The sequence below is a fragment of the Micrasema longulum genome, unplaced genomic scaffold (genome assembly GCF_059751315.1).
Source record: "Micrasema longulum isolate JH-2025_06_02 unplaced genomic scaffold, ASM5975131v1 h1tg000893l, whole genome shotgun sequence".
Classification (NCBI taxonomy): domain Eukaryota; kingdom Metazoa; phylum Arthropoda; class Insecta; order Trichoptera; family Brachycentridae; genus Micrasema; species Micrasema longulum.
Window position 1 is genome coordinate 456,170 of NW_028278084.1, and position 19,613 is coordinate 475,782.

General features: G+C 34.2%; 1 protein-coding gene across 1 annotated transcript; it reads right to left on the reverse strand.

The window, feature by feature from the left end:
* Positions 1–3,510: 3,510 nt before the first annotated feature.
* LOC148278328 (uncharacterized) lies at positions 3,511–4,426 on the reverse strand. The gene is made up of 2 exons (XM_088231577.1): positions 3,572–4,426; positions 3,511–3,519 (listed from the first exon to the last, which is right to left on the reverse strand). Exons 1-2 carry the CDS (start codon positions 4,424–4,426, stop codon positions 3,511–3,513), a joined length of 864 nt encoding a protein of 287 aa, XP_088087703.1.
* Between the last annotated feature and the right edge of the window lie 15,187 nt (positions 4,427–19,613).

The following is a 19,613-nucleotide window of genomic DNA, read 5'->3' on the forward strand; positions in this document are numbered from 1 at the left end:
AAAAACGGAATCCTGGAAGAATTACTGCGGCTCTCAAAACAGAGAAACCGCCTGGTCTGCAATTCACAGAGTGCTGGTCAACCGGAAAAAGACTACTCCATTAGCGACGCTTAAGGATGGCAGCGAATACTTGGCTTCGGCTGAGGAAAGCGCTAGACGTCTATTGGAGAGGTTCTTTCCGGACGACAATACACAACAAGAGACTAGTGAGCAAATCGACATCAGGCGGATAGCAGAAATCATACCTTATACAGAAAGCGACCCGATATTTACGGCGGAGGAGATTGAGGATATAATATCAAATATTAATCCAGAAAAGGCGCCCGGTGAAGACCATTTCACCGCGGACATCTGCCTTCACTTCTTCAATGTGAACAGGTCTCTGGTACTGGGTATGTATAATGCATGTCTCAGAGTGAGCCACTTTCCATCTCAATGGAAAATAGCGAAGGTCATTGTCATACCCAAACCGGGAAAGGATGACCTTCAAGACATCAAGTCCTACAGACCGATCGGACTTATCTCGGTATTTGGCAAAATACTAGAAAAGCTGATGATTAATCGGATCAACTGGCATTTTCATCGTAAAGGTAAGTTGAGTCAGAAACAATACGGATTTACACCCCAAAAATCAACAGAAGACGCTCTTAACGCATCAGTTAAGGTAATCAGGACTGCACTGCATGACAAGAAAATGATCATAGCGATCTCGCTCGACATAAGAGGAGCCTTTGATAACGCTTGGTGGCCATTTTTAATGTGCCAACTGAGCAATAAGAAGTGCCCTCGAAACTTGTTCATGTTGGTGAAGAGCTATCATCAACAAAGGAAAGTTGTATTGTCACACTTCGATGCCACTCTCGAAAAGGTAACGACCAAAGGATGCGTTCAGGGATCCTCCTGTGGACCGAGCTTCTGGAATTACATCTTAGATGAAGTACTCCAGAAAGACTTGGGTGCGGGAGTCGAACTGAAGGCATTTGCGGACGACCTTCTCCTGACAGCCGTAGCAGACAATACAACAGAACTTGAGAGGATGACAGACAATGCGCTGAAGATTATCACAACATGGGGCTCAAAAGCTAAACTCCAATTCGCTGAAGACAAAACCAACGTGATGTTTATAACCAGAAGAAAGGACCGCCAGCCAACCATTCATATGAACGGAGTCCAGTTGAACTATGTGGACCACTTTAAGGTTTTGGGTCTTACCATAGATCGCAACCTAAATTGGTCCAAACACGTTGACGGTGTTTGTAAAAAAGCCGCAGGTATTACAAACAAACTCGTGAGAGCCGCCAAACCCACATGGGGTGCATCGCCGGAGGTTATGCAGCAAATATACGTAGGCGCTGTAGAGCCTCTGATTACGTACGCCTCAAGCGTGTGGGTGGACGCGGTCAACAGGAAAGTCAATCGGAAGAAATTGAACTCCATCCAACGACAAATAGCCATCAGGTCATGCAAGGGATACAGAACAATTTCCTTGGTATCAGCACAGGTTTTAAGTGGATTCATGCCACTCGATTTGAGAATCAGGGAGCTTGCAGAAGCATATGAGGTGAAGAAGAGCCTCACTTTGCAAGACTTGCCACAGGACAGATTTTACCAGGGAGTGGGAGACTATTTCTCACTTCCTCATCCGGCGGAGCGCTATCCGATAGATCACGGCTATGATGATCAAGTTCTGCCTGGGACGGCGCAGGAAGAGTTGAGGATCTACACAGATGGCAGTCTCTTGGACGGCAAAGTGGGTGCAGCGTTTGTACCTTACGATGGCGTCAGAGAGCTGCCGTCGAGAAAGTTGAAACTCGGTGATTTCTGCTCCGTGTTTCAGGCGGAACTCTTTGCGATCAGAGAAGCCCTGGTCTATGTTTTGAAGAAACCACCAAACAGATGGAAGAAAATAACGATCCTGACAGATTGCAAATCTGGCGTCCATGCAATAACTGACCGAAATTCGGTCAACCCTATTGTAATGGACATTAGAACAGATATCCAGAAGCTTCGATGCAGACACCAGGACGTGTACATTGGCTGGATACGGGGACACTGCGGAATCCTTGGCAACGAAAAAGCTGACGAAAAGGCTCGGGAAGCTACACTCAAGAAGACAGCCCCCGATTTTGCCGATTTCCCGCTCAGTTTTGCCAAAAGGAAAATAAGAAGCAGAACCCTTCAAGTCTGGAACGATCGTTATTTAAGTGAACCTACCGGAAGTATAACTAAAATGTTTTTCCCTACCATTTTCCATGCCTATGATTTCAGGAGAATGCAGAATGCTGGCTACGAGCTCACCCAGATGCTTACGGGTCACGGTGGGTTTATGAGCTACCTGCATCGCTTCAAGCTCTCCGAAATCGACAGCTGCCCATGCGACGATGAAACTCCTCAAGATGTCCCTCACCTGTTGATGCATTGCCCCCTTTTCAGCTTTCAAAGACAACAGCTGGAGGCGCGATGCAGAAGCTTGGGTGAAGATCTATGCGACATCCCATCGGTGATAGGTAATAAAGAACTCACACGAGAGGTAGTATTATACATGATCAATATAGTGCAGGCTATTGGTAAAATAAACCAAAGTAGGGAAGAAAATGCCGAACACTCCTCTAGTGGAACGGAAGGCCTGTTGACTACTGCCAACAGGCCGGCTTCTCCTGAAGAGTTTTGAGTGGTTTCCTCTCCACATAAGCAAATGCTGAGAAGTTCCTGATTGGCCCACATTAGTATATCCCTCCTGATCCCAACAGTTTAGATCAATTTAAAGAAATTTAATTGCAGAAAAATCCACTTTTGAAATATAAACCTTGTATATTATAAGCAAGGTAAATAATAAAGCAACTCCTATATAAAAAAAAAAAAAAAACTTGCATGCACTCTTGTGCTCTTTTATTCTTGTCATTATGTTTCTGGCAGTCTGCCCTATGTAGACTGTTTCACAGCTTTTGCAATTTAATTTATATACTCCATCTGTTTCAAGTGGGTCCCGATCTTTTACTGATTTTAGTAAGTTTCTTACTTTTGAGGTCGTACCGAACACTGTCCTTATGTCCCGTTTCTTAAGCGTTTTTGCAATTCTATCCGTGATATTTTTGACATAGGGAAGGAACGCTATTCTTTTATCCGTATTAGCATCATCCATCTTGGAAATATTCTTTGGATTTTTTACCGACATTATTCTTCTTTTTATATCCTTCTTTTCATAGCCATTACTTTCTAATACCTTTGTCAGTATATTCAATTCCTCTTCTAGGTTACTTTCTTCACAAATACGTGTTGCCCTTCTGGCCAGCGTGTTTATGATGCCTAATTTTTGAGATGGGTGGTGATGTGAGGTAGCATGGAGATACCGGTTTGTATGTGTGGGTTTTCTATACACCGTATGTCCCAGTCTGCCATCTTCCTTTCTGCTTAATTTGACGTCTAGAAAAGATAGGCTTTTGTCCTCCTCTACTTCCATAGTAAACTGTATTGCCGGGTGGAGATTATTTAGGTGGTCTAAAAACACTGTTAATCTTTCTGCACCATGATTCCAAATGACAAATACGTCATCTACGTATCGAAGCCATACTTTGGGTGCATATGGAGCTGTGTCCAAGGCCGTTTCTTCAAATGTCTCCATGAAAAAGTTTGCTAGAACCGGCGATAAAGGATTGCCCATAGCCACTCCTTCTAACTGTTTAAAAATTTCATTTTCAAAAGAAAAGTATCCATTTGTTAAGCAGTACTCAAATAAAGCGCACATGTCTTCACTAAAAATCTCTCTTATAAGTACCATTGCGTCATTCAGGGGCACATTCGTGAAAAGTGACACTACGTCAAAACTGACTAATATATCATCCTTCTCAACTTTTAGCTCCTTTATTGTATCCACGAAATGTGAAGAATCTCTGACAAATGAAGTGGTTTTTCCCGTGTGTTTTTGAAGGAGACTTGCCAAGTATTGTGAGAGTTTGTATGTAGGAGCACCTATAGTGCTTACTATTGGCCTCAAAGGAGTGCCTTCTTTGTGTATTTTTGGTAGTCCGTATAGTGCTGGAGTTTTCGGAGCTTGTGTAAATATCTTCCAATGTAAGTCTGTAGGAATATTAGATTTCCTCACTAACTCCCTTATTCCTTTATCAATCTTATTGGTGGGATTTTTCTTTAGTTTTTCATATGTCTTGCTTTTTAATAGCTCACGCATCTTGTCAGAATATGTTTTTTGATCCAATACCACGGTTGCGTTTCCTTTGTCGGCTGGTAGAATTAAAATATCTTTATTGTCCCTTAGTTCTTTTAAACAGTTAGAAGGAGTGGCTATGGGCAATCCTTTATCGCCGGTTCTAGCAAACTTTTTCATGGAGACATTTGAAGAAACGGCCTTGGACACAGCTCCATATGCACCCAAAGTATGGCTTCGATACGTAGATGACGTATTTGTCATTTGGAATCATGGTGCAGAAAGATTAACAGTGTTTTTAGACCACCTAAATAATCTCCACCCGGCAATACAGTTTACTATGGAAGTAGAGGAGGACAAAAGCCTATTTTTTCTAGACGTCAAATTAAGCAGAAAGGAAGATGGCAGACTGGGACATACGGTGTATAGAAAACCCACACATACAAACCGGTATCTCCATGCTACCTCACATCACCACCCATCTCAAAAATTAGGCATCATAAACACGCTGGCCAGAAGGGCAACACGTATTTGTGAAGAAAGTAACCTAGAAGAGGAATTGAATATACTGACAAAGGTATTAGAAAGTAATGGCTATGAAAAGAAGGATATAAAAAGAAGAATAATGTCGGTAACAAATCCAAAGAATATTTCCAAGATGGATGATGCTAATACGGATAAAAGAATAGCGTTCCTTCCCTATGTCAAAAATATCACGGATAGAATTGCAAAAACGCTTAAGAAACGGGACATAAGGACAGTGTTCGGTACGACCTCAAAAGTAAGAAACTTACTAAAATCAGTAAAAGATCGGGACCCACTTGAAACAGATGGAGTATATAAATTAAATTGCAAAAGCTGTGAAACAGTCTACATAGGGCAGACTGCCAGAAACATAATGACAAGAATAAAAGAGCACAAGAGTGCATGCAAGTTGGGCTACCCGGATAAATCAGCTCTTGCAGAGCACTACATAGAAACAGGGCATAATTTCTCATTTGAGCCAAATGTCCTTGGAAAGCCCAAAAATCATCAAGCCCGTTTAATAAAGGAAGCCATAGAAATATACAAGCATCCTAATAACATAAACAGGGATGATGGGTTACGACTACGAACCTCATGGTACCCGGTGCTTCCAAAGCCCACGGTACAAACTCCACACACTTAACCACATACATTGCCCGACTGCGACACGGTACAAATTCCTCACAATTAAACACACTAAAAACTACACTCATACATTCAGCCCTGAAGATGGACACTGCAATGTGCTCCGAAACGTCGGCAATACAAAGCCCACAAACACGGCATAATAACCCAGAAAAACACTATCTGTATAAAAAGATTTATTAAGTTTTCGTTAATTATGCAAAATATATAAACATCTGTGACAAAAAAAAATCTAAAAAGAAACTCAAGTGAGAAAAGAATAATTGATAACATTTGCGTTTTCCATGGACGTAACAAACGCATGTGCCACTTAGAGAAAATAACACAACAAACGTTTAAAAAATAAAAATACAGTCATTAATGTTTTTTTTATATTAATAGTCATTTTACCGATATCAAAAAAAAAATTCGCGGAATCTCGATTCCTTCTTTTAAAACATAATTTTAATCTTCTTGCTATACGTAAGCGCTAAATGTGTCTGATTATCGCCTTCATGGTGTCGTGGTCAGCGCATTATCAAAAAATGCATTTCATGAGATGCTGAATGGTCTGACAGGGGTCATGCGACCAGCGTGGACTGTGCTTCCTTCCGAGTGGAACGCACACTTTACTTTGTTTTGTCCTCCCCTTACGGGGGCAGTATTAGGATCCTCTGCCTCTGGTCACTCTGGGAGTCCTACTTTATTCGAGGCTATTATCTTATTATAAAAATCCGTGTTTTTACTTATGTTTGTTGTGTTACTATAGTTTTAATTTTTTTTTTTGTATATTTGAATATGTGTATTTATGCAAATTGTTTGTGTTAACACATATTTTTAAATTAAAAAACATAGGCGTTGGGGGGATCCTGGGGGGTGACGATGACGTGTTCGCCTCTTTTCATACATCCTTCTCCCTCTTCCTTAATCTGAATAGAGTTTGTATTCCTTTGGAAAATTTATAATAACTTTCATTAGTATTATTTAGTCGTATTTGTTAAAAACTATGAAACTTAGCCAAATAAATATTTATAAAAGCATTTATGAATCGTATTATAGTCTCCATGATATTTTTGAGTTTTGATATTTAGAAGTTATTTCTACCAGGACGTCACGAGTTGTCGTTGGTGAATTGAGCAGATATTTAAAAATGAAACTCCATCGCTGTCAACATACACTCATCATCATTCCCTTTCCGTACCTTATGGTGCATAGGGCACTGAATAGATACACCAATTGAAGCGTATTTTGATTAATTTTATTACATGAAGGTAAGGTGATCAGTCTTACGCTTCAGGTACCAGTCCAGGGACTTTGAAATATTATTCTGTGAAAACATTTTTTTACATTAATATTTCATATCAACCATCTCGAGAATCGAACCCGAGACTTCTTGCATGGTATGCAAACGTACTGACCATTACGCCACTTGGCCGACATACACTAAACGTTGGAAAATAAGGCTACCCGGAAACTGTGAATCTATCGCAACACATAGCAAGGCTATTATGAATTATTTAACCCCCATAACAACAAATAATATTCATTGGTAACCTTCCCTGGAATTAAACCCGGGACCTCAAGCATGGCAATAGGTAAAACAATTTTTTTTGGTTTAATTTTTCGAATTTTAATTTTAATAATTTGAAATCTGAATGTTGACGATTTGGATATTTTAATGATTAAATTTTTTTTTTTTTAATTAATTGATAAATAACATGTGAGCACTGTTTTTTTTTGGGCAACACAGCTAGAAACATTAATTTTTAAAGTAAATCCCTTTGCACCTCTGAACAAAAAGGAAAAAAACTTTGAAAAGACAATTGTCTGAAAATAATGCGTATCTTCTATTGCTGTTTTATGAAGGGTAAAATAATTTAAACCCTCCCAACGGTCGTAGTTTTCGGCAAATAATTCCATGGATTATGGGGGTAGTTATATAATATTTCAAAATTTCAACCCCGAAAGCGCTATAAAATAATATATGGCGCATGAATTCTTCGCGAAGTACCAGCGTTCTTTTGGGCCTATAAAATGAGTCCATAAAAAATCTTATTATTAAGGACAAACTTAGACCTGAAAACAATTTATGTCTTCTTCAAAGACAACAGCTAGAGGCGCGATGCAGAGGCCTGGGTGAAGATCTATGCGACATCCCATCGGTGATAGGTAATAAAGAACTCACACGAGAGGAAGTATCATACATGATCAATATAGCGATAAATATGATAAATATAAAATAAACCAAAGTAGGTAACAAAATGCCGAACACTCCTCTAGTGGAACGGAAGGCCTGTTGACTACTGCCAACATGCCGGCTTCTCCTGAAGAGTTTTAAGTGGTTTCCTCTCCACGTGAGCAAATGCTGAGAAGTTCCTGATTACCCCACATTAATATATCCCTCCTGATCCCAATAGTTTAGATAAATTTAAAGATATTTAATTGCAGAAAAATCCACTTTTTGAAATATAAACCTTGTAAATTATAAGCAAGGTAAATAATAAAGCAAATCCCATATAAAAAAATATAAAAAAATAAATTATGTCTTATTTTAAAATGTTTTTAACTACTCATATTTTTTTTACATGTCAACAAACACCGAGCTTAAATCTTGTTGGGATTATATTGACGTGCTCTACATCTGGAAATCTATTACAAACATCGCAAAAGAGAACTTTTTAAATATTTTGTTTTTTTTTTTTAGTTAATTGATTACCATTACGCCATTTCTCCGTAGGAGTAGGCCGAGAGAATGGACCGCAACACACGTCTATGCTGACATAAATGTCTAGCTTCTTACACATGCATACATCTTGTTATACACGCCCTCCGGTTCTGCCTGCTTTTGACATAAACAGACTTAAGATTTTGGTTTATCTGATCTTGCCTCGTCTTCTTTGGTCGTCCTCGTCTCACGTTACTGTTCATTTTCGCTAAATATACTTGTTTTACCATTCTTTCGTCGTTCATTCATTCCACATGACCAGACCATCTCAGAGACCCTTTCTAAATCTGATCAATTATACTTGACTCAGATTTACACTCTCGCCTGATTTCATTATTCGTAACCCTGTCATACATTGATTTTCCATACATTTGTCAAAGAGATTCAACTGACAAGTTGATTGATAAATATCATAATAATAAAATGTAAGGAATAAAGGTAAGTTATTGATAAAAATAACGTAATTTCCAATTTTTAAACTTCTTCTTCTACTAGTAAAATGATTAATCAATGTTTTGAGTATGTTGTTAACTGGCTGGATTTCCATGGGAAATTGTTTTTAGGCATTGTTTAGTAGGTGAATTGATTCAGCCAGATGAATTTCACCAAACACACAAACGTCAACAGATGGAAGAGTCGAGAAAATGTGGATTTTTAAACATAGACAAATTGATAAATATTACACAATAGTTAAGGAAATGTAGATATTTAAACATGGGCAAAATGGTGAATGTTACACACTGTGTAATGTGGCTACTTAAACATATAAATATGCAATCGGGTTTTAGTCCTGTGGCTAGTGTCTCGGACTCATGGACCAAAGTTCTCTGGTTCGAATCCCACTCTACCCCAACTCGATTACCATTTTCTAATAGTGAGTTATTTACAACTCGTTGAAAGTGGCCATCAAAATTAAATATTTGGGTTAATCATAAGAACGAAAATATTTTTTTTTTAATAAAAGAAAAAAGAAAAAAAAAACAGTCAACGATAGGTCATATGCTTTGTAAATGTCTAGACTTCCATAATCCCTTCTCAAAAATATTTGCACTCTATTGCAACCAATTTTAATATACTTTTAATCAAAATAATTTTTAAAAAACATACCTTTTTTTACCCCATAGGGATTTATTAAGATTAACACATTACGAGAAGGAAAAAATTCCCGGTATGTAAAATATTTTAATCAGATGATCTCTTCACAGCAAAAAAGGTTTCATATATTTAATACCACTAAAATCAACGGATCGAAGAATTGAAAAAATATGTATGTTCAAAGATATGCAAAATAGTGATTGTTTCACTGCGTGTAAAGAATCCACTTAAATCAGATGGTGACAGGTCATTGTTTCTTCTTTGAAAGATTCTACATATCAGTTGTAATGTTGTAACGAAATTATTTGTAACTATATTGCATTATCTTGAACCTCTCGGTTTTAAAAGTAACATATTATCTGAACCACCATATTCATCTTTAACAACTCTCCGTTATACATTAAAATTTCTGCACAAACAACATACAACAAACCTGTCATTGGCTGGTTTAAATGGCCACTTTACACACTGTGTTACATTCACCATTTTACCTATGTTTGAACATTCATATTTCTTAAATAAGTCATTAATAAAATGCTTAGCCATTAGCACGTGTAATCAAGGATTCCCAACTGGCGACTGTAATCTGATGTTTTGTTTGTGCAGAAATTTTAATGTATTACGGGAAGTTATTAAAAAACACTTGTACTATTTTTCAAAGGATTTGAGCCATAATTAGAAACCTAATAATTTATCTTTTTAAATTTTTCGCAAATATCTCAATAACTTTTTCAAAAAAGATTTCTAAATTTGCTTATTAAACCCCCATTTACTTGAATATATTTAAAACTTCGTTTTCTTTTATAAAATATTTTCCTTCTTTTACAACAAATTAAGATCTAGATAAATTCTTAAGGAGGAAGTTTAGCCTCTCTGCAAACATTTAGACATACTCAAAACATTGTTGATCAATTATCTCCGTTTGAAATTGGTGTGGCTTAATACATTTTGGCATAACGTGATTCAAATAAGAGAGAACTCTGTGCGTTGAAATTATTTGAAAATTGTTATCATCTTGAAACACAACCGCTATTTATTTAGGCCCATAGAAGCAAAACTGTTTTCACGAAATACAAGAACCCAGGAAGAGAATACAACCCGAAATTCTTTCGCCTGTGCTCTGTTTACATTTCCTTGTTATTTCTCAAAACACCTGCGTCTGGCTGCAAACCTTAACTATTAATCATAAACTTACCATTCGCAGATTTCACAGACTATTACCATCTATATATATAAAAATGTATGTATGAATGTTTGTCCTTTGTAGACTCAATAACTATTTTACCGATTTACATGCGGTTTTTTGCAAAAATAATCTAATTTACGTGACTTTCGTTTGTAAATAATAATATCTTAATTATGTTCATAAGAAAAAAAGTTAGGAGTTAATATGTGTTTTTCATCAAACTCCCAGGGTTGCATTCGACTGAAATGCATATCCAAAAAAAAACGGAAAATGTAATTTTTTTGTACATTAAAAAAGTTTGTATTTTAACGTTTCCAAACATCAATTATTTTTAATGGATACTGAATTGATTTATTTTTTTTTGATTTCTTAATTTCAACATAATCACTTATTTTCAATAGATTTTAGTGTGATGCTTAAATAATTTTAACTGCCTTTTGATAAATTTTTGAAAAACAAATTCTTGCAAAGAATGCACCCATGTAGCGCAGAGTTTGACATTATGCAAAAATAATTTCATATTTGAAAATAAATTGTTTTATGTTTTGGAATTCAACCATAAACAAGTACCTAGGTACTTAAATAAATGAAACATTCGATTTTTTTTTTCTTTTTGAAATTCAATCATAAATAAGTACCTAGGTACCTACATATCAATGAAAAATCTTTTTCCTTTAATCCGGACAGTTTTTGCACGCTTTCATGATATAGTCACTTTTTTTTATTACTATTTATTTATTGACGTAGTTATACAGTCCATTCTAACAATGAAAAATACATTTTCTTATACTTAATACAGGTATTAATGAATTAATTTGAAATAAAAAAAATACAACTAAATAAAATTAAAGCCAGGACAAAAATAAAAATAATTACTTCCTCAAGACAAGATTTGGTCTATCTTTGTTTTTTCCTTTCTTTTGGTTTTGAATTAAATGTCAAGGTCACGTCGAAACCCATCTGGTGGTTAAATGACGAAATTTGCGATAAACATGAGTTGAGTGTCATAATTTTAGAATGCTCAGAGTAAAACGCGATCTGATTTTTCTTCATTAACATGTATTCTTGTATTTTCTTCATGGATTATGGCACTAGAGTAGTGATTTTTGCAAGATTTTGATTAAAGCACGACAAAACCGCTTTGCCAATTACATGATGAGATAAAACGAAAAACTTACCCGTATTACGAATAATTAAATTACTGAAAAAACGCAAAAATAAATAACGAGTGACCTTTTTTACGAAAAAACGTTTGCTGAATCAGCTGATAGCAGGCAAGCCAACGTTCGGGCAGGGCAACGTCTGTCAGTTCCATTAGTCTTAAATAATTTTTAAAAACGATTGCATTTTTTGCAATGGGAGAACATCATACTTTTTTGGACCATTTTATAATGTTTTTAAATTTGTATTATTTATTGTTGTGCACACACTTCTGTTCAAATGCACCTTAATTAATTTTTAAAAAAAACATCTTAGTTATTTACTTCTTTGTAACCACAAAATTCAATTTTATGTGGAGCATTAAAAAAATTTTATGACATTGGAAAACACATCAGAATTCATACTGAAGGATAGTTATTTTGTATAAAACGACTTATTAATTTAATTTATGTTAATTAATTGTTATTTTTAGAGCACACATTTGAATATGTTTATGTGTGCCCTACTTCAAAAAATCAGACGAAATACAGAAAAGTGAAATAAATAAAAATAGAGTTATATATTTTTAGAATCTAAAATCTAAAATCTTTTTTCTAAACTCCAAGTTTAGAATATAAAAAAAGGAAAAAAAAAGAATATCAAACAGTGTTCACAAAAGTATTGTTTATTTATTATTTTATACATATTTAGGTATAAAAAAATACTTTATTTTACTTAAATTTTATTTTTTAACTTTATTTTGTTGAAATATTTATAAATTTCTTTTTATATTTAGAGAGAGAAATCCCTCCAAAAAACTGCGTTTGTATTTTGACGGGACTAAAATGAATGTTCAAAAAGTGCTAACGTAAAAGAAAATTATGTATATTCATATATATTTTTTATTTTTATTTTTATTAAAATGAATATTAGCGTTCTTATAATTAACCCAATTTTGGTGGCCATTTTCAACGAGTCGTAAATAACTCACTATTAGAAAATGGAAATCAAGTTATGGTAGAGGGGGGTTTGCACCTCGGACCTCCGGCCCGTGAGTCCGCAACACTAGCCACGGGGCCACAACTCGATTTCGATTCGAATATTAATATATAAATTACCCGAACCAAAGATATGATTCTAGCTTGCTGCTGGCTGTTGAAAGTACTTTGAATTTGTTAAAATATGCCTAAATAATAACCAATTATCTTTGAATTCCATGAATTGGACCATATTTTCATATGAAACGATTTATTTGGTTTTTTTTAACGGTTTTTCACAGTATAAAAAAAAAATATCATATCACACGAGAAAGCATTATATTTGTTTCCTACCGTCATTTTTTGAATTTCCATCGTAAGTGTTGAGACTGAAACTCCGTTGTGCACTGCCAGTCTAGCTTCGATTATTAACAATATTTAAACACGTTTTATTCTAGACTAGGTACTAGGTACTAGGTTCCAACATGTTCTAACGTCAATTTATAATAATTTATGAACAGGAACAATGTTCAGAATCCATATTCAATTTATGGACGGAACATAGGTTATGGCACACTCCGTACAAGGAGACTCACTTGAAATATATTATGTATTACTATATATGGGGATTAATGGAAGAAGTGCCTATGTCAGTTATTGAATCAAAGATTTCAGCTTTTTCACTCAAATAAAAGTCGACAAATGGAAGATTTACGATAGTTAAAATATTCAAACATACACAAAATGGTGAATGTTACAAAGTGTGTTAAGTGGTCATTTAAAACATCCAATGACTGGTCATTAGCCCTGTCAATGCCTAGGCTTTCATGTTCCCTTCTCAAAAATGTTTTTTTTCTGTGTTGCAAGAAATGTAAATTTATAATTGTAAAAATATGTATGTAGTTTTATTCCACTTTTATTTATTATTTTTACTAGTGACCGGGTTTTGACTGACATCAGCAGACTAGTGGGAGACTAAACCAATTTCTGTATTATATACAACCCCTGTAAATCATGATCCGGGAATTTCGCTTTCAGAGAATTACTTAATTACCCCCAGGCCCGGGGACAATACCCGCCACTACCAACCAGCGGTCTCTGTTATAGCTTTCATTAAATTTAAACACATTTATTTCAAATACATTTTTACTATGAAATTTCATAATATCTTTTAATTTACATTTGTTTGTATTATTGACATTCAAACAAAACTTAAATTCGTACAATTGTTAATATTTTATAATTAAATTATTTTAATTTAAGCACTTTTATTACCATAATTATATAAAATCATGATTTACAACCCCTGTTTGCACTTGTGTATAACATAGAAATTTGTTAAGTCTCCCACCAGCGTGACGATTTCGATCACGACGAATCCCGGTCACTGGAGAAAATTATAAATAAAATTAGAGAAAAACTATATACGCTACTACTATTACTACTACCATCACGCTATTTCCCCGTAAGGGTAGGCAGAGAGAATGGACCGCCACACACGTCTATCCTGGCATACAATCCTAGCTTTATCCACATTCATACATCTTGTCATACATGCCCTTCGGTTCTGTCTGCTTTTGACATGACCAGACTTAAGATTTTGGTTTATCTGATCATGCCACGTCTTCCTTGGTCGTTCTCGTCTCACGTTGCCGTTCATTTTTGCCATATATACTTGTTTTACCATTCTTTCGTTGTCTATTCGTTCTTCTTGACCAAACCATCTCAGAGACCCTTTCTTATCTTATCAATTATACAACTATATACGTATTTTTATTATTATAATTTAAATGCAATTCCACCAAAAAATGTTAGTAGAAATACTCAATCTTGTGGGCCTTAAATGTATATCTAGTTTCATTCATTTGACTGAATTATTTCACATACTAGGCATCGCCTGAAACATTTGGACAAACTCAAATATTGTAATGAAACCAACTGGTCCAAGAAGAAGTTTAAAAATTGAAAAATTGTTTTCAGGCGTTGCCTAGTATGTGAAATATATCCGTCAAATGAATCTCTTCACAACAATAAAGGTTTCAGCTCTTGGACTTCACTAAAATCAACAGATGGAAGAATTGAAGAAATATTGATGTTCAAACATAGGCAAAATAGTGAATGTTACACAGTGTGTAAAGTGGCCACTTAAACCAGCCAATGACAGGTCATAAGCCCGGTAAATGCCTTGACTTCCATATTCCCTTATTTAAGGTATTCTCCATCCCTGTTGTAATTTGTTAATCTTAATGACCCCCGATGGGGTGAAATCCAGTCTTCTGTCTATGAACATTTGGACAAACTCAAATATTGTAATGATTTATTATTGTTTGATTGTCTTTAAAGACTCTTGATTTAAGTATCCCTACAAAAAATAATCGTACGGGCTGAGATCTGGGCTCCGTGGAGGCCACTCAATGTCTCCTCCTCGTGAAATGAGTTTCCCGGGGATCATCTCCTTCAAACGGTTGAAGATAGGTAACATTCGGCTTCAACTCTTGCATCAGTTTATTTTTATTAGCTTTTAGATGTAAACCGTGGCGTAAAATTCTTCGTAAAGTGGTCGTCTTGTTGTTTAAACTAACACGCTTAACAACTTCTGGTATCCTCGCCGACTTCGGGTGGCCTTCATTCATTATTCTTACTCTTGAGCCGTATGTCTTTAACATTTTGATCAATTCCCAAATAGACATTGCGCTAGGTGATTGACTAATGTCTTGTAAACTGAAGTGAGCCCGGTACATTCGTCTCGAAATCGTCACGGAATAATTGTTTACATAATATGCGCGAATACAAAACGCGCGCTGCTTTCTCTTGAATGGCTCCATGGCGACTAAAAATGCCACAAAATAGTGCATCTAACGCTAAAAAAAACGATACAAACCGTGAACACAGTTAAGGCCCATTCAATATTGATAATTTTTACAGCCATTGGTAAAATAGGATATTTTGAATAGTCAAAAATAACGTTAGAAATGAAATATGCCTTTTTAGCGGATTTTTATGATTTGAATGATGTAACTATTAATGTTTTCAAAATGCGTTTTCACTTATAATTTTCGGGTTATCAAATAAGCACATACAAAATGGTTCACCGTTGGCATCACGTCATTTTGACGTCACCCGTTATGCGCTTCTAATAATGATTGCGTACAAGTTAGGCTGCAAAACGTCATGCCGTTTGTCCCACGGGGCGCAAAACGTCTCGTTTTCTGGTAATTAACAATAAATGCGTGTTTTAAAGTTTTGTAGAAACATCGTCCGACGTCGCACGAAAAAAAAACGTTTATTACCTTATTTTTTACCATTTAAAAAATAAAAATCAAAAAATCATGAAGAGATCCTATCACACGTTTCCTAAATTGTTGTAATTCTAAATAAACTCAGCATTCATTACACAATGAACTCTGTGTCTTCAAGCGATTTTTTATATCTAGATTTTACACAATAGACAACTGTAGCAAAAAAATAGTTTTACTTTTAAACAAATCTATAGACAAATCATAATAATATAAAACAATATTTATTTGAGTGTTTTATACGAAAAATTGCTACGAAAACAAGCATTAAATAAGTATTTTTTATGACATATGCACTTCTAGCAGTAACTTCTTGATATGTCGCATTCTATGTATACTCCAGAAATATGTAATATTATTGTACCTGTATAGATCACAGATTTGGATGATTTGTTGAATAGTCAGATTAACCATAATTGGATTTAATCCTGGATTATTTAATACTGATACGTTCGACTAACGGGATTTATTTGCTTATTCAATAAATACAAGTCATTATGTTTACAGACAATTAATTATGAAATCAAGTACTTTCAAAATTCCTCTCAAACATAACCATAATACACGCTTTACGTATAATGATGGTTTGGCAGTACCAAAAGTATGTAATAAGTATGGTAATAGAATTCTCAAATATTTAGTACATAGCATTTTTAATTTATTGCCAAAAAAACTTAAATTTAACACCCAATGTAACAAAAGTAACAGGCGCCGTGGCGCAGTTGGTAAGACAGCTAACTGTGAAACTAGCGTCACGGGTTCGATTCCTGCCAGTTGCAAGATATAAATCCAAAAAAGATTTTTTCATTTGGTCTGGATGTTGTAGCATATTTTCAAAACTACCTTCCATATCCTATTTCCCACCTTCTGAAAAGCATCTAAAGAAGAGGATTAGCAAGTTATTCCTTTAAAAAAAAAAAGAGTTCCTTAAATTCCTTATAATGTCTTCCCATTTATTTCTTTTTACTGGATTTTCAGTTACACTAAAATAATATTAACTGACATTCAATACATTTTTTAAAGGCCGCATTCATTAATAAAGTGCACCCCTGTTGGTGAGAAGAGCTGAGTTTGACATTTACAAAAATAATTATTTATTTGAAAATAGATTATTTTATATTTTGTTATTCAATAATAAACAAGAACCTATTTAAATTCAATATTTGAACAAAAATAATTAAAAGTTTTAGAATTCGATCGTTAACAACTACCTTATTATCAATAAAAGGTCATTTTCCAAAATAATAGTAGGAAAGCCAACGTTCGGGCAGGACAAAATCTGTCGGGTGCGCTTGTATAACATATATTTTTAGAAAATAAATCCATTGCCTAAATAAATGTAAAACGAAAAAAATAAATAAAACAACTTTGTTTTTAACCACTAATTTTATTTTCCACCTACCGGTTTCAAAGCAAACAAGCTTCTTCGTCAAGGTTTACGTAATTAATGAATTGATTCCTTTTTTATTTTTATCACGTTAACTAAATACGTGGACCCAATAAATCAAGTCGTTTTTTTCCTCACACGGGTGGTAATTTTATATCATTATTTTTGAAGCTAGACAGGAGAGAACTTAAAGAAATATTGTTTATTTGGTTATTAATTATTGTTTTCTTATTATGAATCGCTTTTTTAATTTCTAAGATTTCTAAGTTGTCTAATTTTTATTTTATTTTCAACATGAAGTACTTTTAATCCTGTGTATTTATTGAAGTTATGATTATTTTCTATCAGATGATTTGCGAATTCAGAAAAACTATTATTATTTAAGCATCTTAAGTATTTTTTTACTCGAATATTAAAGTTTATTTTAGTTTTTCCAAAGTTAGTGCTTCAAATATAAACTTTATAAAAAATGTGTAGCGGTTTACTTGAAGATTATAAAAAAATATTTGTTATATTCATAGCAGTTGCTGAGATATCAATTGATCTATTGGAATTTGCAACGCCAAAAAAATTTTATGTACTTTTCTTTAAGTTAAAGAATTTCCCATTTCGAAGTTAAGGTATTATTTCGATTTTCATGTCTACAAGATGGAAGCTTTCGTTATCACACGCTGCAGACAGTTTTCTAGTACTATCTCAAGTGGTTGCCTTATTGGGAATCGAACCAAGCTACTTCTGGAGAGTAGTGGAGACTTTTCAAGTGGACTACGGGGCAGGGTTGCGCTTCACATTATCATTCTCATCACACTAAGAGAAAACTTGCGCTGGTGTTCGTTATTTGACTTGCAAGATCAAAACTTTGAACGTAAATAAACCAGCGCTCACGTTTTATTTTTATTGATTACCTCATAAATTAAGTTAACCAGATTACAAAATCCCATATTTTCAGTGAATAAACGATCCAATGGAATTGCTTCAAAAATATTTAATGCAAAATAAAAAGAACTCAAAATTTAAAACAAAATTTAAAATTTAAATAACTGTATATATAAATAGTATTCACCTCGACCTCGTGGTGTAATTGTAAACGCGTTTGCTTACCATGCTAGCGCGATTCCCGACATAGTTGATATGAAATATTTTATTAAAAGGGTGTTTTTACACTAAAAATATTTCATCGTCCCTGGACTGGAACCTGAAGCGTGAGACTTATCATTTTACCTTCATATAACAAAAATGATCAAGATGCGTTGCTATTGGTGTGCTAATCCAGTGCCCTTTCCACCATTTGGTGCGCAAAGGGAATGATGATGGTGATAAATAGTGTACCTAGGGATTTTTTTTAAATGCACGCAGTTACTTATAACCGTTTCACTTTGTATAGTTAGTACACATAGTATTACTTGCACTTTCTATTTAAACTATAAGTAACGAAAAAATGTTTGAAAATACTATAAAGATGGATAGGGAGCTAGGTAGAAGTAAAATGGATTGTCTCATTCGCCCATACCAATATTGAATCAACTGCTTCACAAGTAAATAGATTCTGTTACGTTTTTGTTCTTTCATTATACGTTTTTTAATATAAACAATAAAGATGTACACTAATTCATTATAAACATAAATTCGTATTGTTAAAAATTGTCTGTAAATTTTGTAAACTATCTTTGTTTATTAAGTTTGTCTTTGTTGTTTATTCTCAATGTTAAAATATTTTTAAAAATGTATATTTATTTTTTTTATTAGGTAAACAAACAGTATGTACACATATATTGCCAATTTCTTTGTATATTAGTGTAAGAAACTCATGCACACACCAAAAAAATTGTTGACACTAAATACAATAATTTAAATTTTATTCAATAAAATAAATATAAAAGAAACAAAATGAAAATATATATATTTAATAATAAAATAGAGTTAAATATCTGCTTCTCTCAAAATTTCTATATTTTTTACCTTAATTTACATAAATTGTCACAAAAAATATCAGCCTCGGTAAATATACAGTTATATTGGTAGCATATTCTAGGTATTGTAGATTGTTTGAAATAGTTTGTTGAGGCGTTTTCATTGTAAAACAGAAAATTTTGTCTTGTTGGTTTAGATGGCACACGGAATGGAAGTCTTTCATGTAGGTTAGGAGAATCCGTTATTGTTTTATTAGTATAGGACTACTTACGCTCTAAAGATAAAAAAATTCCTTCTTAGAACAGGCTGTGCCATGTTAGATGGAGACTATCATAAACAGAGAACACTCCGTTTTCATTTTACATCTATTGGTTTTATATAGATTCCCTGTTATTAAGTATGTATATTATTTTTTTGCAATAAATTTATAAATAAATATATAAATAAATTATCAAAATGCACTTCGATTGGTGTACCAACGCAAGGCTCTATGCAACATTAGGTGCGGAACTAAATGATGATTATGAAATATATGTATGTATGTGCAATACTAATATTCGCAATATAAATGAATTGAGTATAAAA